This window comes from Colossoma macropomum, unplaced genomic scaffold (assembly GCF_904425465.1).
Source record: "Colossoma macropomum unplaced genomic scaffold, Colossoma_macropomum, whole genome shotgun sequence".
In the NCBI taxonomy this organism is placed as follows: domain Eukaryota; kingdom Metazoa; phylum Chordata; class Actinopteri; order Characiformes; family Serrasalmidae; genus Colossoma; species Colossoma macropomum.
The window spans coordinates 31001946-31024836 of NW_023494798.1; the positions used below are offsets into that span (position 1 = coordinate 31001946).

The 22891-nt window shown below is 37.8% G+C and overlaps 1 protein-coding gene across 1 annotated transcript in view; it reads left to right on the top strand.

Moving 5' to 3' along the window:
• kifc3 (kinesin family member C3) overlaps nt 1-22891 on the top strand; it is a 58120-nt gene that overhangs the window by 19551 nt on the left and 15678 nt on the right. The window contains 9 exon segments of the mRNA XM_036584904.1: nt 1057-1174; nt 4637-4716; nt 4718-4780; nt 9716-9932; nt 12067-12206; nt 13388-13453; nt 14496-14627; nt 16272-16553; nt 18599-18772. Of these exon segments, the coding sequence (XP_036440797.1) occupies nt 1057-1174; nt 4637-4716; nt 4718-4780; nt 9716-9932; nt 12067-12206; nt 13388-13453; nt 14496-14627; nt 16272-16553; nt 18599-18772 (1272 nt within the window).

Consider the following 22891-nt stretch of genomic DNA (forward strand, 5'->3'; position numbering starts at 1 on the left):
GTTGATAACAGAATCTTGGGTAACTACAATGTGTTATTTGCTGGGCGCTTCAGTACACGTAAGTGAATAACTGGTAAGCGCCCATTCTGGAAATGTGATTTCTGTCTGGTTAACATTTGCAATACTGTGTAGGAACACAACAAAACACTCCAATCATGATGTACTTACCAGATTAGTAAGACATTCTTCTAGCATAGAGCAGCACTTAGGAAGCATAGTCTCATTAATGTTATTCGTTCAAGCTAATATAACATCTGAAACTGTACTGTATAGAGATGGCATATTATTTCAATATTGAGTGACAGCTGATAAAGATCCTGAGCCAGTACATCTTGAAAAATTAAGCTGTTCTTAAATGAAACACTTGACTTTTCACTTAAGATGATCACTGAAAAGTAGTCCATCGTGCTGAAACTAATACCGCTGTGCTACACAACAGGAAGAGCTACACAGCTAATCTCATATCACACAGAGTGAGTGTGTGAGTGCGTGCTGTTTTAGGATATATTTGTCAGGATTGGATCACATTCACCTTTTTTCCCTATCTAATAATAATAATATCTGCCCGATACTAATACATGTATCAGATTAGTGCCGTCTCTTGTGGTATATTGTAAAATATATAGAAAATATCATAATGTCGAATAGTATCAGTATCGCCCAGCACTGTCAGAAGCTGACCGTTGTTGACAGACTAGAGCAGTGATTGTCAAAAGGACCCAGACAGCCCACATTTTTGCTCCAACCCCACTTGCAGCACATGGGGATAGAGGAAAAAGGGGACCATCTCTGGGGCTCTGAGGACTGTGGGGAATCACTGGACTTTCATAAATTGTACATCAGCAGATGGTCACAGTTGGTACACCAGCTGTAAGCAAGGGGGGTAGAAGGAGGCTACAGTCTACAGTTAGGTGCCCTTTGTAATAACAATTACTATGTGATGGATGTATCTAATAAAATGGCCAAAGTACAAGGTCGGTGTTTCTAATAAAGTGGCAAAAATGTAAAACTCCAGCTGAGTAGTGCTTTAACTGCTTTTTCTTTGTGTTTGCATAGCCGGTCCAGCGGTGTGGTCTCCTCGGCCCGGCGGCCATGTTCGGCACACGGAAGACCTGGGACCTCGGCCACACCCCCTGCCTGCAGCAGCTCTGTTACCAAGACCACTCATTGGATGGTGAGCGCCGGTCACATGGTTTCACTTAAACCAGTGTGGCGACATTTTTCAGGTGGCAGCGAGTGCATGCATGTGTGTGTGAATGAGAGAGGGACAGAGCAGGGGTTTGTTTGCGTCTGTCCGGCTCTGTTGACAAGAAGGCAGCAAAGAAGAACAGAGGAAGAGAACGTGATAGAAGAAGAACAGGATTCTGAACTGAATGGGGGGAGAAAGGCATGTGCACTGGCTCCAGGTACAGAGGGGTAAAGCTCCTTAGAGACAGGAGCTTTAAACAGGGCAGTTTGAACAGTGGGTTATTGTGTGTATCAATGCATTCTTTTACAGAGCTGCGCACGGTGACAACAGGGACGCGTAAACATTAACGCGGCTGTGGGAGAAAAATGGTAACCCTGCAAAATGGTGCCTTGCCAAGTGAGATTATCTTAAATCTAGCCAATATCTAGGCATAACATTTCTCTTTGCAAGTCATTTTGTAGGATATTGTTGAATGTATCTCTTTGCATTAATGGATAATTATCCTTGTTTCAAGAAATAATATTGTAAACAAGAAAAAATACCTGCTAAACTTTATTTAAACTTGACTAAAAATGCTTAATTTAAAATTTAGGGGTGATATTGGATTCAAATTGTTGGCAGTGTTCTTTAAATATATGTATATGTACATACATGTATGTAAAGATTTGGCCAATGTTTTAAACCAGTATTTTATGACATATTTGTTGCACGCTGGAAGAGCATAACATTTAGGTGACGCTGGGCTACGGCACAAAAATGGCTGCATTTAGTGTTATTTTATTTATTTTTCTGCATTTGTAACGCTACAAATACGTATTATGTTTCTATATAATGCTAATCCAGGTACAACTAGTCCCAGTTTTAAGATGTTATAAGTGTTTGTGTCAGTATTAGCAGATATGTACATGAAAGATATTGCATAACGGCATTGACTAGAGAGGCTGAGAAAGCAGGAAGCAGAGAGAACTACTGGCTGGTGCAGCTGAATGATGACACTGATGCTGTGATGACAGCTTTGCATAGCACATTTTTAGAGCTGCCAGGGAGATGATTTACCTGCTGTGTCGTTGGAAAACACACTTAGCTGGTGTGTGTGAGAGAGAGATGTTTTATGCAGTGTGTAACATTCTTTCAAGCCTTAAAGGGGAATTTCTATCCATATTCAAAATTTATGCAAAATTCAATTTTTGAGATATAATCAAAGTCGTTCAGAATGGTTTGACGTGAAATGCTGCACTGCTTAAAATCATGGTGACACTTCATTTGTGTTGTCCTTTATAGATGAGTAATAAACACATGAACAACATATTAGTGAAATAGCAGTAGTGCAGCATCTGAATGCATTGAAGTAAACATCTTGTAGATGTTCTGTTGATGCATTACTTACATTAAGTAGATGTGTTGTTAATATGTTACTCCCATTATGCAAAACCTAACCTTACCAACCTTACCCAACACCTAACCCTAACCTTAACCTCAACCCAAAACCTAATCCTAACCCTAAACCTGGCCCTAATCCTAATCCTAATCCTAACGTTAACCTTAACCCAGAACCTAATCTTAACCCTTGTATGTTTTTGTTTTTGACGTTACCGAGAGTCTGTTGTGTGTTTGTTTCATCTAAAAAGGACCACTCAGAATAAAGTGTCATCCAAATTATGTAGAGACAGATCTCTGAATGGTGGTGGTGATAAGAACCAGAGGTTGCAAATGCTGACAACACAAATATAGCCATTTAAATTACTATCCACAGCCACCAGTGAACCTATGTCTTTTGATGTTTTGGATATAATGCTGAAAATTGGAAAGTAAATCTAAATCTTTTCTTTGGGGACTATTTTGCCTTACGACACTGCATGTACCCCTCTGCCATTAATGTGTTAAAAAAAAAAAATTTAAACCAAAATCTTCTCAAAGCTTTGTAAAACACTGTCTTATTATTTGTAATCACTTCATGTAATAACTTTGTGATGGAGCTTTTAGAGGTGTTCAGCTCTTCAGACGTCTGGTTCCTATCACCACCACTGTGAACATTTCTGACTCAGTAAGTTTCTCTAGAACGGAGCGTTTCACATTTAACACGCTGACTGATTTCACGTCTTATTATGTAGATTTAATCATGTAGAAATTGAAAAATCAGTGGAATTCCCCTTTGAGCAGTGACTACAGCTAGTTATATCCCAGAGCTGAAATCAGTCTTGCTAGTAAATCAGCAATCATCTTTATTTTTGTAGCTCTTATCATTTTAGTTGCAAAATCAAGAAGACTTTACACAGGAAGATAAGCAAAAGCATTGTTCATGTGTATAGTCACACAGTATTGTTTTGTTTTTCCCTGATAAAAAGACTGTGGATTGAGAAATATAGACTTTTTTATCTAGACGTATGTGTAGCTGTGTTAAGTTAATGTGTTACCCGCACAAGGCTGTTATCTTTCAGCTTATCATGCAGAGCTGGTTTCCATGGAGCCTGAAGGACCTTGAATTTGTTGTTGTGGGAATAGAGAGAGAACGAAAGAATAAGAAGGAGTAACAGAGGGACCCGCTAGAGGAAAGAGAGGACACTCAGGGAGTTTGGCTGTAGTGGGAGGGTTGGTTTGTTTTTTGAATTTCCTGATACCAGTTTTGTGAAATCATGCATTCTTGGCCATGCAGCTCTTCTGCATTTTCTGTGTCACATATCAAAACCCCATAACAATGCATTTGTTTGCACTTGTTTGTTTTTATTTCTATTTGTTTACGCCACTTGAAAAGAGCAGTTGTGGTTTTAATTATATCCTGCATTATTAAAGGTTGGTTTAATAAGTTTTAAGTGGCGAAATTTAACCTAATAATACAAAGCTCGTGAAATAACAGGAGCTTCAATTACAGAAAATAATCACATCATAAATTCTCATTGTAAGTCATTGTAAGTGTTGTAGGATATTGCTGAATATATCTCTTTCCATTAGTGGATAATTATCCTTGTTTGGAGAAATAATGCTGTAAACAAGTAAAATTACCTGCTAATGAAATAAGAAATGCATTTGGGCTGGACTAATATTGCTTAATTTAAAAATTAGGGATGATATTGGAATCAAATTCTTGACTGTGCTTTTAAAAATATGTGTATATGTATGTATACATACATGTATCTATAGATTTGGCCAATATTGTGAACCAATATTTAATGGCATATTTAGGTGATGCTGGGCTACGGCACTACAATGGCTGCATGTTATACAGGAGCTTCAATTACAGAAAATACACATTTAAATCACTATCGTAATATTGGTCAGAAAAATTGCATTTATTAAATTATATAGTTTCCCTCAACGTTCAGCCCTGTCAGAGATACCAGGATAAAATGTGTGTTTTGCCAAATTCAGCAGACTTTTCTCTCGACAGTTCATTTTGTGTGTGTGTGTGTGTGTGTGTGTGTGTGTGTGTGTGTGTGTGTATCTCTGCAGCAAGTTCAGTGGATTTCCTGATGAGCGATGGTGAAGAGGAGAGCTCCTTCTTGACGTTGCCTAACACAGTCCTCCAGCGTCCCCTGTTTGACCCCTGATCTTTCTGATCCTCCTATCTCAGAACAGCAGCAGCTGCTCATACAGGTAGAACCCCTTTACCTGTTCTTTTATCAAGTCAGTTTAAAGGAGTAGTTTGGTGAAAAACCTCATTTGCACTATTTTTTCCTTACGGCAAATACAGTCCATCAGTCAAGACATGGTTGGTGTCTGAAATTTGCTTTAGTATTGCACTTTGCTTGCTGTTCAGCATGACTTTAAATTGACAGTTTGGTCATAATCTGAATTTTGTGGTTAAAAATGGACAAAAAGTTACATCCCTAAAAGTATTCTGCACATGGATGAGCTGACAGCGCTCAGATTGCTTTTGTTTGCATCACAGAAAAGAGGAAATCAGGATCTCACAAATGCACAAATGTTTTTAGTTACAAATTTCATGCGTGCACCCACTGTGATTTCCTCCATTATAGTGGAGTCGATCTGGAATTCAGCTGTAGATGCACTTTACCATAGCCAAATGGCTTATTAATACCTAAATTATCTATTGTTTTAACAGAAACAAGAGAATAAAACATTGTGCGTATTTTATATTTAGCAAGCTGTTTCAAATTTGATTCGTTTAAATATTAATTGGTCTTATGCAGTTTTTGATTATCGCCTTTGAAGAACTGTCATCGGCTTACTTGGCAGTCATCACCTGTACCTGATTACACCACTCTGTACAGACATAGATAACTTTATATAAATAGGCCTTATAGATAACAGTATGTCATACAGTCTATTTGAGATTACTTAAACCAATTCTTCATAATTTCTCCACAAATAAAGCGTTGAGATGTTAACAGTTATTCAGAGTGGTTTGGCATTAGGCATCAGCTTAGGCATCAGACAGTGTATTCATAACCATTTTGAATAATAATTTTCTGAAAGGGAGCTTTTAGACTTTTCAGACATCTGGTTGCGATCACCACCACTGTGATTCCGTCAGTTCTGTCACATCAGAGCACTCTGATTGACTTTGTTTACATCTTTACAACCATTTAACTATGCAGGAATTCTGAAAATCTGTAGAATTCCTGTTTAACAACTTGACACTATTTGAGGTTAGTGTGATGATTTAGACATGCAATTTCATAACATGTTAGTTACGTTATCCTTGTAGCTCCAGTGTAAAAGTAAAGAAGGTAATATCAGACACCAGACATCTCTCTGCTGAATTACATTACTACATTTGGGTGATAATAGTTTTTTTGTTTTTTTGTTTTTACCCAAACTTTTCCTTTAACTCGACACCAGGATCTCATAGCTGTGTTGTAAATGAAACTGCAGCTTTAGCCTCAGGCTTCTCTGTCTAACTTGTTGTACTGGATTTGTGAATGCGTGACAGGGTAGTTTGTTTATTAGATGGTCATTTAAGTGTAATGTTATGCATGGCGGTACCAGGAATTGTAGTTTTTCCAGTATCATTCAACTCAATTCCCACATCCTACTTTGAGCTGTTCATAAAGACCTCTTCTAACAATATGACTGCACCAGTGCTATAATAGCAACAAAACACTGGTTTGACATTTATCACTAAAACATGAGGTTTAATTTTGTGTCCGTGTTGTGAATTTAAATTTTATTTATACTAGAAAACACTGTGATTGCATATCAATGCCAGAGACCACAGTAGTGCAGAGCAATCACAGTAAGACTTTTAGACAACTGTTAGTTAATTAGTGAGCAAAGATTGAATCTCTGTTTTACCATTGTGTTGCAGTTATTGTGTAGTCAGTTTGATTTCTGTGGCTTCAGTGTAATGCAGATTTTTTTCCAGTGGCTGTAGCCGTCCCTACAGCCGTCAGTGCTTAGTCACTAATAACTAAAAGGAGCTGCTTTTTTGCTTTAAGCTTGCAAGGTAAACATTTACAGTCACGTTTTGATGAGCCTGTAAAAAAAGTAGCACTTGCAGACAATGACATAAGCCTAAGGCTCAGAAGTGCGCCTAGTCATACAGTCCTTCAGCATCAGCATCTTATTTAGGATTTTGAGCCTTGAATACAGCTGAAGCAATAATTAACACTCAGTTTTGGGATATTACTGTTTAATTCAGGTATATTTTCAGTATTTCTTTTGAATCTCCCTGCAATGATAAAACATTTGTAGTTAAATAATAATAAATTTTCATTTATTGAGCAAGTGATGTTGCTCAATATGAGGTTCTGTAGGTGATTTGCATAAATCAAGGGTGCACAGCCCCATTCCTGGAGAGCAGGTGTCCAGCATAGTTTGAAGGTTTCCCTACTCAGACACACCCACTGAACCTACCTGGTTGAGCAGGTAAATCACCAAACTGTGCTGGACACCGGCCCTCCAGGACTGGAGTTTTGCACCCCTGGCATGAATCAAGGTATTAATTGCTCCAACAGTGGTAAATAATATCCATTAAAGCAATGCAGTTTTTAGACTTACTTGAACGTTTTGCAAAACAGTAGAGAGAAAGAGAAAGAGTGTGTGTTTGGAGAACTCAAGTGAGAGAATTTACAGGGCCAAAATCTTACATTTCCCCATAAGGTCCACTTATGACATTTATATATTTTTATTTATCAAAAACAGTCATTCAAGATGATCATTTTACAACTGATATGCAAAAGACCTCAGTTTTTATTGGCTGCCCTGCATTCTGCCTTGTTCAAAAAGCAGCCCAGGCTGAAATTCTCCTTACAACTTTAATGTGAAGGGCTAAACTGCTGTAGGCCGAGTGTGTTTTGTTTTTGTGATGTCACAAAATTCACAATAGGTTTTTTCCAGCTTAGCTTCCATATATGGGCTGTATGGACTAGGGAGTGAAGAGTATAGTTCAAATCAGTCAAACAATAAATAAAAAAAAATAAAAAAAACTTGACTGAATATCAATAAACCATGCATAGCCTTTCAAAGATTTACAAACACTTTATTAGAAAAATGTATAAATATAATATTGAATTATATACAAAAACTGTATATAAAAACGAGTAATCGTAACAAAACCTAAAAAAACTAGAACAAGCTTACATGAAAGTATTGCAAAATGGTAGAGAGAAAGAGAAAGAGTGTGTGTGTTTGGAAAACTCAAGCGTGAGAATTTACAGGGCCGATATCGTACATTTCCCCTTAAGGTCCACTTATGACAAAAGTATATTTTTATTTATCAAAACATTCATGATGATCATTTTCCAACCTCTTTTCTTCTATTGAAATTAAACAGGATGTTTTGTTGTTATTGTGTCTTTACAACTGATATGCAAAAGTACAGAAAGCAGCCCAGGCTGAAATGCTCCTTATAATCAGTGTGAGTGGGCGGGGCTAAGCTGCTGTAGTCTGAATGTGTTTGTGTTTGTTTTTGTGACATCACAAAATTCAAAACAGGTTTTTTTTTTCCAGCTTAGCTTTCATATATGATCTTGGGAGTGAACGGTATAGTTCAAAACAGTGTCTACATGTTACATCGAACTTATCTTAAAAAGCAAGGAATGTTCAGTTTTCCATAATATGGGCCCTTTAAAGGTAGATTCTCCTCAGACAATTGTTTCCAGTCTCTTCAGTGTTTCTTGTTTCAGGCTCATCTCTGATTGGATGGTGATCACATGTTTTGCAGGCTATGTTCTTTTCTCAGTGGGAGGCCTGTTCCTTTTGAATTTGCACTGACTCTCTGAATGCACACAATAGCCTTGGCCTGGGACGGTCATACTTGTTGCCAGAGCACACCTGGTCTGTAGCGTGTCGACACGCTATACAGTCCAGCACAATGCCTATACTGTGAGTGTAATCCAAATCGGATTAATCATTGGAACACTGGACTCTTGGCTGTCCAGCCAGCCAAGAGCCAAAAACGACTCCTGCAGCTAGATTAGAGAGCTGGCTTGTGTGAGTATGTTTTGGCACTTTTAATTAGTATTTGCGAATTAGGTCTAGGACTTGCCCTGAAAAGGACAAAACTTGATTGGCTTTCACTGCTGTGCTATTAGTCTTTCATAAAGGTTGTAAAGTGCCTCTTTGAAAAAGTCATTAGGGCTGTCACTATCAATTAGCAGTTGTTTTGATTATTAGAGTAATCAGCGTCAAACAATACAAAAGGACCTTGACTGAGTATTAACAAACCATGCATAGCTTTTCAAAGATTTACAAGCACTTTCTTTGAAAAATGATAAACTAGGAAGCACATTATATGTTCTTTGTATTTAAATCCGGCAAAAATTGTATGTAAAAATGAGTGGCTGTTTGCTACTGTAAGCGAGAGCAGTAGGAGAATATAAAATGTGCATTATTATCTAGTAAACTGCCCTACTAATTACTGCCGATTCACTGAGAATATATATTTTAATCGACTTTCTTTTTAATCAGGTTTAATCGAGTAATCATAATGAACCTAAAAAAAACATTAGAATAAAATGTTGTTCTTTTTCCAGACTGTGTTTCTCAGTATCTTCGATATTTGAACGTTTTCACATGATCTTGTTGCTTCTGCTTTTTTCCCCTCCCTTCACAACTCTTCTGTCTTTTTCCATCACCTTCCTCACGTTCTTCATTCTGTCTGTGTTTTACTTGGCCATGTCTGCACCATTTCACCTGTACAGAAGGTCACTTGGTCCTGTTCCTGGACATCTGCCTACGTAATTCCCCCTTTCATTTGCCATCTTTGTGCTTAGCTGTGAGCTCCTTTGTCTTTTGTACTGTGTTGCCAAATGTAAAAAAGGAACGTTCTCCATTTTCCACAGTGCTGTTCTCTGCTAGTAGAGAAACTGGCTGGAGTTCATGCATGAATGGGGTGCATTTTTGGTAGTATGTGTGGCTTTTTGTTAGCCAGAACGAGTGCTAGAGAGGTAGTTGCAGGCTTCTCTTCATTTTTTATGGATTCACGCAAAACTAGTATTTTGTGTGTTAGAATATAGTGGAATCTTTTTATAGTTGTATTTTACTAATGTAGCTTTTAGTTCTGTTCCTACAAAACGTGTATATAGGTGTGTGTAATGTAACGTGTGAGTCTTGATGTTTTCGCAGGCACTACAAGAGAAAGTGTTCCAAGCTCGTTTGTGTAGCGAAGACGCCGCCAAAAGATTGCTTCTCCAGCAGCTGCAAACGCAGGAGGTCTACCAAGACCACGTAGCCAGACAAGACCAACCAGAAATCAGCCTAGAGCATCAGTACACCAACCAGGAGCCTCTAGAACCGCCCAGCCTGCAGGAGAACCAGCTCAGCCAAGCTGACTTCAGCACAGGTAAGTGAGGGAAACTGGAAAAAGAGAATTGATTTAGAGTTTATGATCCATAAGATCCCACTAACAGGACTTGATGCATGATCTTAAGTCTTTCTGGGTGTTAATTTAGTTAGTTAGTTGGTTATAAACTGATACATATATATATATATATATATATATATATATATATATATATATATATATATATATATATATATATATATGTATATGTATGTATATATATATATATATATATATATTTTAAACTAAGACCGGAGTACACCGCATTGGTGCCATAGCAGAAACTTTAATCCAGAGCTACTTACAAATGTGCTTTTTTGTCCATTCAGAGAATGAATCCTTAGCTAGTACAAATAGGTTTGAGTTAAAAATACTCTTGCAGCAAGTCAGTGTAGATACCCAGACAGAACAATATTAGGGGTGTAACGATAAAAAATTCATAGTTCAGTCCAATATGATACAGTAGTGTCTCAATTTGATAGATTTTTCTATACAGCAAAAATAAGATATGCCTGAAAATGTATGCCTTATGTTAGATATATTAGTTTCCATTGTCAGTTTTATGGAGCATTCGGCATTATTAAAGCAAAATATTTTATAATAATGCGCTAGCCACAAGTTAATATGTTAGCCCTGAGCTAATATACACTTATGAAGAGTGTGCTTTTCCTCCCAGCTCTTGAGGTGCAGAGGAGAGAGAGTCTGCCCTCATTGTGAGCTTGCTCATTTTATTTTTGTTGTACATACATTTGTGCAATATAATAAGTATTAATCTGAGTACTTTATTCTGGTCTGTTGAATGCATTGTTCAATACCTGTGCATATTGAATTCAGAGGTTCATATTAAACGGTATGATGTTCTGTATCGTTATGCTAAAAGTTACATAAAACAGAAATAAGATCTCACACAAATGTAGTGCAAGGCTTTTATTTTTTATTTGAAGTTCAAGATTATTATTCATTTAAATACTTCATGAAGAAGACAGCGAGTGACTGCTGTTCAGACAGCCAGTGGAAGTTTGTTCCGCCATCTAGATTCCAGGACAGAATCTAGATGCTTGTTGCTTGTCTTTTATGCATCTTGAATAGCTAGCTAGTCTTTCTTTGCTTTGGAGATGTCCCCCTGCCTCTCTGATGGGTTTTTATGAGTTTGATATGTCCTTCCTATCCTTGTTCATCAGGTCTTTACAGTTTTCCTTTGCATATCGCTGTTGTCGGAAGAAAACCTCGTATCTCCATTTTTGATGTTTTTCAATTTTTGACATAATTTGAAAATACATGTTACCCTTTACATTGTATGTAAATTTCATGATGAATGGACTAAATTAAATGACATAAAACGACTTGGAAAAAATTCTGGTTCCATTGACTTACATTGAAAGTAAAGTAGGTTTTTTCCTTCTCCTGTAAAGTTACCATTTTGGAGATACGAGGTTTTCTTCCGACAACAGCGATATTCTACTTTAAGCTGTCCTCCCGCGTTCCAGCGTTCATTCATGGCATCTGTTATTGTTTTTCACATGGACTTTTATTTTGATGCAACCAGTAGATACACATTTGGCAACCAGCTGTTTTGCTTAGTAACGCAGACTGCCCAACTAGTACTCAGCTCAAATGTATTTGTGTATCATCACTGCCCACAGAAAAACATGTATCTCCATTTTTGTCGATTTTAACTTTTCTACATCAATTCACTTTCAGTAGCTGCCCTTATCGCTCTGAGAGAATTTCGTGACGAATGGACCAACAGAAATGCTCTCAAATTCATGGAATAAAATCTCTTTACATTTACTTACATTTATAGTAAGGAAGGTTTTTGACCTCTCCTGTAAAGTTACCATTTTGGAGATACTTGTTTTTACAGCGACAGTATGTTTTCAGATCGGCTGCTAAAACCCGGCTTGGTTGCGCCTAGTCACAAATTTTGGTTAGTGCAATGGGTATGAAGCCTCTTTATAAATTTGTCTTAGCTACAACCTGTTTACCAGTTAAGACTGTCTTAGTTATGACCTGTTGGTACAACGGACCCCTGTGCTGAGTACAGAGCAATTAAAATTCCCAGGAGCTGATAATTTAAAATGACCTTGCTGAGAGCACTGAGATTTTGACAGCAGTGGACATGTCTGTGTTACAGGTGTAAGGCGATCAAGTGCAGGATCACAGAGTCTACAGGATCATCCTGAACCTGCTCGGGAGAGGAAAGTTCACCCACAGCACCCTCTGCTTGAAGAGGAGGCCCAACAGCTCGCTCTCATCACAGGGCTGCACACACAGGTAAACACGCACAGTGTTTACAGAATTTACTTATAATGTTTATGAATTTTCATCATAACTACTATGTTAGATAGTCATAGCACTACTGCCTCTACTCTTTTGCACACACAGTGCTTTAATATGTTTATGTAGGGATGCACAATGAAATCATAATCATATCAATATCGGCTGATTTTTCTTAACAAATTATCAGTGTTACTAGATAGATGTTAAGATTAGATGAAAGTTTGAAGTGTTTATTGTATTTTGGAGCAGCAGAACGTTTAGGTGGCACTGGGATATTGTGCTATAATGTATGCGTTTTATTCATTCTACTGCATCTGCAACTGTACAGAACCAAATGTTCTGTTTCTCTGCAGTGCTAAATCCTTTAAAGCTATATATATATACATATATTCTCTGTAGGGAAAGTTTGAATGGAGAAAAAAGCAAAATAGAAACATATTAACAGCTTAAAAATGTAGAAATTGCTTTGTTAGGCTTTGATTTCTTAAATGACAGTAAATTAACACATTCTCAACAGGGAACAAACTTAAATAATTAAGACATGGATTATAAAATGTGCCACAATTTTTTTTTCACAGGCCACATTTTATGTTTATTTTTGTTTCAGTATGTTGAATTCATCACATAAACGGTAATTATGGGTTTAAATGCGCAGAAGTGTGTTTTCTTTAGAGGATGTGTCGACTTATTTTCATTTAGAAAACCAAAAAACGTCATTTATTTACAACCAAATTATATGTTGCTAAGTTTTAGCATTGTTTGCGTTTCTTTTTTGGCCAAAGAAATTTCCAATAATTAATTCATTATATTTGAAATTGCATTTGAGCTTTCATGTGTTTTCCTTTTTTTTTTTTACTTTTCTTTGCGAAACTGTTGTAGGAAATCCATAGAACAATCGAGCTGATGTGTCACTGTGAATATCTGCTGCTACCAAATCACAGCCATGACTTTATTCAGTTTAACATGATCCCTGTTTTCTATTGATGAATAATATTGGACAGTGTAAGAGAGCACTGTGCCTACAGACTTAACTGTTTTTCATTTCACTCTAATATTTGTCTTCATTTATGTCCGGTACTTTTGTACTGACAATGGTGACAAAGTTAAATTACTTAAAAGTGAATTCTATAGGGGTTGTTGAAAGGGTGATTAATGAGTGTTCTTGTTTTTCTCAGATTGAGGAGCTGGAGAAGAAATTGTTGGACCAGACGCAGGAGGTGGAGAGACTGCGCTCTGAACTGGTGAGAGAGCCAGGGAGCAACAGTCCCAGCTAGACAGAAAGTTGCAGAGATTGTAGAAAGGTTTTGATCTTAGAAGCAGTATTCCTCTCATTCTGAGTACACTGTCTACAAACTGGCAGTCTGAAACTGGAATGTTCTCTGCTGCTGTTCCTGCTGACCTGGTTTAGTTTGAGGACAGGATAGAACGTCTTAGAAACTGACCCAGTTTTGATACGTGAGGAATGCAGTCCTTCACCAGGATAAAGTTTCTCCACATGGCCCAGATCTCGGTTTTATGGTGTGTGTGACGAAGTGTCCTGACTTTAGGAAAACGAGAGGAAACCGATACAACAAGTGGTTCTGGGTTTGTAAAGTGGTTTCAATTTCTTTTTTTTCCCTTTTTTAACAACTATTAAGGTTAGGGTTATAATTAGAGTGAGACTTCTTTTTACTGGGGGGTGATAACAGTGCACAAAAATGTGAATTCGATTCACATTCTCAATTCTCGATTTGATATTTTTTCAATACAGCAGAAATACAGAGTGGCTGAAAAGGTTCCTGATGTGAATGTTAATGTTTACATTTGAAGTTTATTTAGAGCATTCAGGCATTATAAAAGTTCAATATTTGAAACAAAAGCTGTAGTTTATGGTGCCCTGGCGATAGTTTGTTGATTTTTCTAAATGAAAGTAAGTTAACACATCCTCTACATAGAGCACGCTTATGCACATTTTAATGAACAGTTACAGTTTATTTGCTGAATTTAACCTGTTTTGGGGGTGAATAAAACAAAAGAATGTGGTCTGTGCAAGTTGTGGCAGATTTTATATTTTGTTTTATTTTTTTCCCCCCCAATATGTTAGACTCAGCAAATGGATGGTGCACTAGACGTTGCAGAAAAAAATGCTATATTTGTTTGTTCCTTTAAAGGATGTTACTATTACAAAAATCAACAAAGCATGTCATTTGACTTGTCACAGTGTTCAAACATTTGTACACGCCTGTATATATGAACCCACATCCTGACTTTATATGAAACAGTTGTGTTTGTGTTTATACGTAGGGGGCGACAGACCTGGAAAAGCAGCTGGAGCGGCTGGAGAGTGAGAACCAGCGGCTCAAACAGGAGCTGAGAGCCAGCAATGCCCACGAGCCTCCAGCCACCTGCTCCAGCTCTGCCTGCCCTCACAGCCAGGTACAGTATACACACACAGCACAGCCAGAAGTGCTTACAGAGAGTGCACATGCACTCAGTCACTTATTGCTGCCTTCACTGTTGAAATATCGGTCCACTTTGACCTCAGGGATTGTTGCTGACTAGCGAAAAAGATTAACTGATTAATTGTTAACCTACAAATAAACAGTAGTTCGACCTGTGCTGTTGGTTAAAAAATCTTTATGGTAAATGAAATAAAAATAAATTAAAAACAGTTCCTATTTGGAAAGATGTTTGTCATTCAAATTGTACGCATGGGAGCAGTAGGATGTTGGTTCCATTAGACAGAATTTTTTCAAGTAATTCTGTACCATAAAAGTACTGAATTTCGATTCTCCCATAATGCCACTACTAACACTGCATGATGTCAGTGTTACCCGGTAGTGTGTATTACATCTGTCAGTTAAGGACATTGATTAGCTTTGGCCTGCTTGGCCATCTGGCATGACAAACACTTTCACATTACACACAGCCAGGTTGCCTGCATAACTCATGTGATCAGCATCAACAACCCACAGTTTTATTGGTTTATTATTGGTTTATTAGCGACTTTTTTGGTCGCAGCATCACCGGGATTCGAACTGTGGATCAGCTGACATGAGAGACTAAATCTGGGGAGTCTTACATGAGTCACCCCCGGTTTAACTATTTGGCAGCAATACTGACTGAGCAGGCGTATCTGAACACAAACCATTGTAGTTAAATAACAGTAGCTGTATAATGTATCCAAACCTCACCTTAAGCATTAGAATAATATGTTATAACACAAACTGTCTTTTTATGGAAAGGACTGTTGAAAAACAAGAAAAATACTGGACAGAAACGAAAATTGCATACATACCCCAGTGCTACAGTATTTGAAAGACGTGTGATTCGAAAGAGGTGTGACCAGTGAAAACTGGCACATAGTCATTAAAGCACTGTTTAACAAAAGCTGTTGGAATACAAAATAAAATATAAATATAAAATGATATTTGCCAATATTATCAGTTATCAGGATTTTTAGCAACTTTTTTGGCCGGGCTCTAATGATTAAAACACTTTCAACCAATCAAATTGTGTGGTCTGAACTTACAGTGGTATAGTACTGGGTAACCATATAGAATGCACTTATCGTTGCTGTCTGAGGAAAACCTTGTATCTCCATTTTTGTCATTTTTCAGTTTTTGACATAATTTGAAAATGCTGCTGCCCTTTACATTGTGTGTAAATTTCATGACAAATGAACTAAAAGAAACGGGCCAAAATGACTTGGGGGGAAAAAAAGTCTGGTTCCATTGACTTACATTGAAAGTAAAGTAGGTTTTTTCCTTCTCCTGTAAAGTTACCATTTTGGAGAGGTTTTCTTCTGACAACAGCGATATGAGACTTCTTATGGTGGGATCTCTTGATCTTAAAAAAATAAGACTCACTGTTAATGGATGGAAGAAACACTGGACAATATATACACATAACAGATACACTGGTTTAAACATATTTACACATAGACACAGTGCAAGGTCAGTCATTAAAACATTCAGTAGCGTGTGGGATGTGAAATTAATTAGTTCTTCCCTGTTCATTCTCATTCTGCTGAGCCTTTCTCTGTCTTATTCATCATTCCTGTATGTTTGTGTGTGTCAGGATGCGGAGGTCTTCCGGACGGAGCTCTCTCGCCGTGAGGAACAGTGCCATGAGCATGAGCGGCGGCTGGCTATGCTGGAGCAGCAGGTGCAGGAGCGGACGGTCCTGGTGGCGCAGCTGCAGGAGCAGCTGGAGGAGGCCTCACGGCGCAGGCACGAGATCCAGCAGCAGTTAGAAGGGGCCTTACAGCGCAGGGCTGAGAGCGAGGAGCGGCTCACCGCTCAGCTCAGAGACGTAGAAGAAGCCCTCAGCCGCCAGGCTGCAGCACCTCCACAGGTCAAGGTGAGCAATGTAGCATTTGTTTCATTATGTTTCTTTGCACTTTCTGTTTTAGATTGGTTTAAATCATCTTTAGTTAATAGACTCATGGTTTCACTGGGAAATCATTCATCAAAAAAATGTAACATTTCTTGTGGAGTTCCACAAGGTTCAGTTTTAGGTCCTTTGATTTCCTCTTGATACTCTAAATGGTGTCATTAGGAAACATAATATCAGTTTTCATAGCTATGCTGATGACACACAATTATACATTCCCATTCCTTCTGATAATCAAGACTCTGTTGACTCTGTGTGTCAGTTACTTCTCAGTGGATGTCCCTAAATTTTCTACAACTAAATCATAAAAAAACTGAAATACTGATCCATGGTACTAAAACTCAGAACAAGCTGCTTTATGAGGTGCTCGGCTTTTTAGCTTCACACACCAAACCTGAAGTACGAAACCTGGGTGTGATCTTAGACTCTGACTTCTGTTTTATCCTGCATGTAAATGCAGTCGCTAAAGAAGCTTTTTATCATTTGAGAAATATTTCTGAAGTCAGAATTTTTCTATCTCAGAGCGATACAAGGAAAAATGTTCATGCATTTGTTAGAAGCGAAGTTAATTACTGTAATGCTCTACCTGAGAAAACAGTCCATCCTCTACAACTTGTATAAAATGCAACAGCACAGATCCTAACAAAAACAGAACAGAGGGATCATATCACTACTCATTAGAAAGAACTGTACCCACTGTCTGTATCTTTCAATATAGATATTAAAGTTCTGCTACAAGTTTTTAAGGTTATAAATGATCTAGCACCCGCTTACATCACAGAGCGTCTGTCTGTTTTATGTTCCAGCATGTGATCTTAAATCTGCAGATACTGACCGTCTGCAAATACCTTACGTACAATACAGAAAACATGGAGACTCTTTCATTATTGTGCTTCTAAACTGTGGGACTCAGTTCTACCTTCTATTACAGTCAAGCTCAGTGCTCACTTTTAAGAAACATTTAAAAACGTATCTCTAATGTTAAATTAAAATTCTGCGTCTCGTTATTTATCCTTTTAATTTGATCTGTATTATCGTCTTCTATAATTTTAAATTATTACTCATAATTTCTTCTGTTACTGTTCAGCTTTGTCACCCCTCTCTAAAACACTTTGAGCTGCCTCCAGCATGACAAGTGCTATAAAAATAAGGGTTGATGATGATGATGATGATGATGATGATGATGATTTTACTGTTTGTATTTCTTTTTCTGTGCTCTGTGCAACATGGTTTTCGGTGATTATACAGAAAAAATGTGAACACTTGTGAACTATTGTCTCCTGCACTTTGTCATGTCTTTGCAATGACTTCTTTGCAGTAGGGGTGTAACTATAAGCTTATATAAGTTCAGTTCGATATTTTTGTATTGTATGTATTCTTTAATCTCTTTATAGGTTTTGGTCATTTAATCATGAACATATTATAGTTTTAGTACCGTTCTGTCTTGTTACTTCATATACATGCACACCTGTTCCCCCCTATCAGCACTGCTTTTTAATATTTTTAATAAAAAATATTGTTTTAATACTAAACTTGATTAACGTGTGCGCTCATAAGTTTGTGTATATCAGGTGTTTTCACAATAGCTTTGAAAGTGGCTCAGCCAGTCATTTTCTAGAACTAGAACTAGAACTTTTTCAGTTGATATTTTGATGGGATCGTGTCCTTGGTTTAAGCCTTGTCGGCTAACAGCTAATCACAGACTAATAAGGATATTGGAGAATTTGCCAAAATTTGTATCCATAGTTTCAAACAAATATTTTTAGCTTTTTAATACTATGCTGAAATTGTTGCACCCTCACTATGCGTTGTGTATTTGTGTAAATATCTGAAGTGGTTTAGAATTACATACATACATACATAATCTAAACCGCTTATCATTCTGGGTCGCAGTGGGGTGCTGGAGCCTATCCCAGCTGCAGTTGGTTATGTGTATCTAATTTGTGTGGACTTACCTACATACATCCTTCCTTACTTTTTTCTTTTCTTTCTTTCTTCCTTTCTCTCTGCAGTATGTAACTAAGACAGTAGAGGTGGAGTCCGCTCAGTGTAAGCAGGCTCTGGTGGACGCTCAGGCTCGTAACCAGGTTCTCCAGGAGCAGCTGGGGGTCCAGAGGGAGCTCCTCCGAGAACTGGAGCAGCAACTGCATGAAAGCCAAAGGACCAGCAGCCACTTACGCCAGCAGGTACACATCTGCTCTTTATGGCTTGAGAGTTTTGTTTCAACTTTGAATTTCTCAAGATGCTGTTTTTGCTGTGTTTGTGTTGTTTTTGTAATTTTTTTTGTGGTTCATTTGTATTGTTTTATATCTGTATGTGGCTTTTGTCAGGTGTGTGCTAAGTTAGGACTTTTTGCATCTCCTGTAGTGTTGCGAGATTACCCGTACCAGGGATGTGTACTCGAATACTCTGTTAACTGTTCCAGGTGTCAGTGTTCGAATATTGAAATGACCAGTGGTGTATTCGTTGTGCTGCATTACTTCATTATATATATAGAATAACAGTTCACTGGAACAATGACTTTATCAGGGCTATAAAATATAAGAGGTTTGTTCACATTTGCAAGTAAGTATGTATGTTATATTACACTTTGCTACGAAACACAAGTGTGCTACTGCAAAACATAAGCATGTTGCCGAGGACATATTACTAAGGACATGATTAGGTAGTCCAAGGTAGATAACTAGGCTAACTACACTAGCTGATGTTTGCTAGGTCCAGAAATAATGAAAAGATTTGCCTGACAAACAAACGTTAGCACATCGTCCACTGAGAAGAAAACATATCTTGTGTTGAAGACGAGCCCTCATCACCTTCCAGTAGTTGTACCGGTTAGCTCTGTTAGCTCTAGGCCTGTCAATGAGCAATTTCATTGTCTTTACAATTAAATTGTATCAGAGTATTAAAGTACAAGTCTAAAGTGGCTGATAATTAACTATCTGTGAATACTTCATACTGATGATAGACAGCTTGAGCTCAAATAAGCAAACACTATTCGCCACTGGCCTCTAAAGGTTATTAACAAACTTCAAATAAACAAACATTATGCAACACTGACATTCAAAGGTGTTATAGCACCATTCAGTAGTTAGAATGTTTTCTCCTTTCTTTTACATGCATTTGCCACAACCCAGTGAATAAAACTGCACCCTTTTCGCTCTGTTTGTTGCAACGTAAACATATGACTGTGATCAGGCGATTATGCAATAACTGAAAATAACTAATTTCCCTTGGGTTTTTTAAATACTAAAACGTTTTCTTTTTTCCCCTCTGTTGCTCGTTGTCTGTTGCAATTAACAGAGTGTTGAGTCATTAAGTCTTACATATACTCAAGTATTAAAATTAGTGAGAATGCACCCGAACACTAATCATTTTCTCTCAAGCATGTTGAGACCAGGGTTATTATAGTTAACTACCTATTACTATTATTAAAAAGAAAACTAACGGGAAAAATGTGCTTGTTAACTGTAATAAAAACATTTTCAAAAACCACTTCAAAACAAACTAAAACGAAATAGAATTACTGAGAAAAAAACCTTTTATTTTCATTTTTTCAGGATGTGAATGAGAGTTTTGAACTCTTCTGTGATTGGCCGTCTTTAAGGAAAGCAGGAGATGAGCCGAGCTCAGTCTATTGCTGTGCTAATTTCATTCTACTCTTATGAGAATCAGAATCAAGCCTAATTGGCCAGATATGCTTACACATACAAGAATTTGGTTTTGGTTACAGGAGCTCACAGTGCACAGTATCAGATAAAACATGTAGTGAATAAAATAAAATAAAACATGCATTCCTACCATCACTCACTCATATACACACACACACACACACACACACGCGCGCACACACACAGAGTCATACCTGTAAACCTTACATTCTGCAAAGTATGTGTCTTAACCAAGATGGCGCCGCAGACAGCCAACACTGGTTGGGAGCTCCGTCGTGTTTTGTTTGTTTTTATTTGTTTGTACTGTTACGTGTAAAACAGTCTCACTCACTTACAGCGCAGAAGATCTGATAAACATCAGGCAGTCCATGCCACAAAGCATTGCTCCTAACTTTTCACTTTCTGACTGTTTTTTGGACATTTTAGTGAGTGGAGCGGCTGCTCTCTACAGCAGACGCAGACGCGGGAAGTGCGCTGGAGCGCTGGTTAAACTCTTATCAAATGCCTACAATCACAGCGTTCATCATAATACTACAAACTAAAACTGAAACTAAATAAAGACTAACAGAGTAAAAAAAGGAAATAAAAACTTTTTAAAAACTATAATTTACAAAATTTAAAAACTATAATAACCCTGGTTGAAACAGCATATTTTGTTGTGAATTTTTTTTTTTGTGTGTGTGTGTAAGCAGTCTGTGGTTCGGACTAAGTTGGACATGTATCTGTGTTCTTTACTCCTTTATGTGATGTGGTTCTACCTGTTCTCAATACTGTGTGAGAGCTCTTCTCCCCATTTGCTTCCTAGGTTACCTGAGTAAGGTTTTGTATACTGGAGCCAGTATTTAGCGGTGTGTGCGTGTGTGTGGTTGTCCCAGTAGGTGCCCTGCCCTGTGTAGTGAGTGGGGTGCAGGTTAACCGTCCTCTCTCTTTTTCTCTCTACTTGCATTCCAGCTGAGTTTGGACCAGGCTCGGCTCTGCGGCCTGCTCTCCAAGGCTGTAGGCAAAGCCAACATGGAGGTCACCCGCAGGCTCTCCAAGGTCGGCCAGATTACTCTGCACCTGGCTGGGGTCAAAGGTCAAAAATGTGACCAGAGTCATGTTCCAGCACATGAATAGTTCTTCTGAACCAGATAGTGACGTAGCCGAATTTTTGAAAATCATCAAAAATGATCAACTTTTTACCCTGTGATCAGGATCCGAAATTAACTTTTGTGCAACCACAAGCTGCTGGTAGGACTGGTAGAAAAATTTAGCTGACTATTAATTGCCATAGAAATAATTGCAGTTAAGAATTAAAATTTTCTTTTTTTTCATCTACGAACGCATGCATGTAACCTAAAATGACCAAATTAGCTGTCTTATTTCCTAGTTGTCAAACATTGCTCACCAGTGTTCCCTAAAAGGTGTGTTAACAAACAGCAAATACACAAACATTACTCACTGCTGCCCTCTAAAGGCGTTATCAAACAAACAAACATTACTCACTGCTGCCCTCTAAAGGCGTTATCAAATAAACAAACATTACTCACTGCTGCCCTCTAAAGGTGTTATCAAATACACAAACATTACTCACTGCTGCCCTCTAAAGGTGTTGTCATCAAATAAACAAACATTAGTCACCACCTCCCTCTAAAATGTGTTACTAAGAAACATCAAAGAGCTAATCCCTCATCTGTCACCTTTACCTTTACATAAAACATGTTTTAGCTGCAGTTGTTGGCAGGCAATATAAACCGTTCAGATTTGGGCCAGTTTCTGAGTGGAAAACAGCAGCTCAGCAATTTAAAAATGCAAGAAAAAAAAATTCCAAGCTTGCTGCACTTTCCAAATGAATCATCTATATGCATTTGGGAGCTTAGTGTGTTTTAATTTTGGACTCTGCTGCTGATCTTTTTGAGTGATGTGCATTTTTGACCCTTGAAACCCCGGTATTTGTAGAGTATTGTATCCCCCGTGTTTTTTTAGAGGACGCAAATGAGAAGCATAACCTCCCCTAAACCCTCAAGTGTACCCCAGCAAAATCCTGGTCACAGACACACCCAGATATAGAGCCTTTTTTGGATTAATGTGATTGTTGGCTCCTTTAAGATCAAAGATGTTTCTTTCTACTGTGGTAAAGATTACGTTTTGTGTGCATTTAAATGAATATATAATACAGTAATATTTTTAAAACTGTATGCTCATTTGTGACACTGCAGTTTGTGTCCATGTTGTTGATTTAGATTAGTATTAGTAGTATTTTGCCTCTGAGAGATGTGACTGACGCTTTTATCCCTGAATGGCTGTGTGTTTGTGTCATTGCGAACATGGAAAAAAGATGATAAACAGCAGTGGTTTTGTTGGAGATCAGGAGTTTATTTCATTGACTAGGGCTCTGTCTCACGAAGGGTTTCTTGCTTAGCCAGCTACAATTTAAGCTTAGTTCAATCTTACCCTGAATTTTCTGTCTTATGATGGTGGATAATTTTCTGCCGGGCTACATGTCTGCCATGCTCTTTTGGGTTTCAGATAAACAGCTCTTGGACCAATGAGGGTGAGTCTGTGACCAATCAGATGGACCCCTGTGTTCTTTTCTTTTCTTTATGATGTTTGTGGTGTCATTCACATGGAGAATACTGCCTTTTTAGCAGAGAAGTC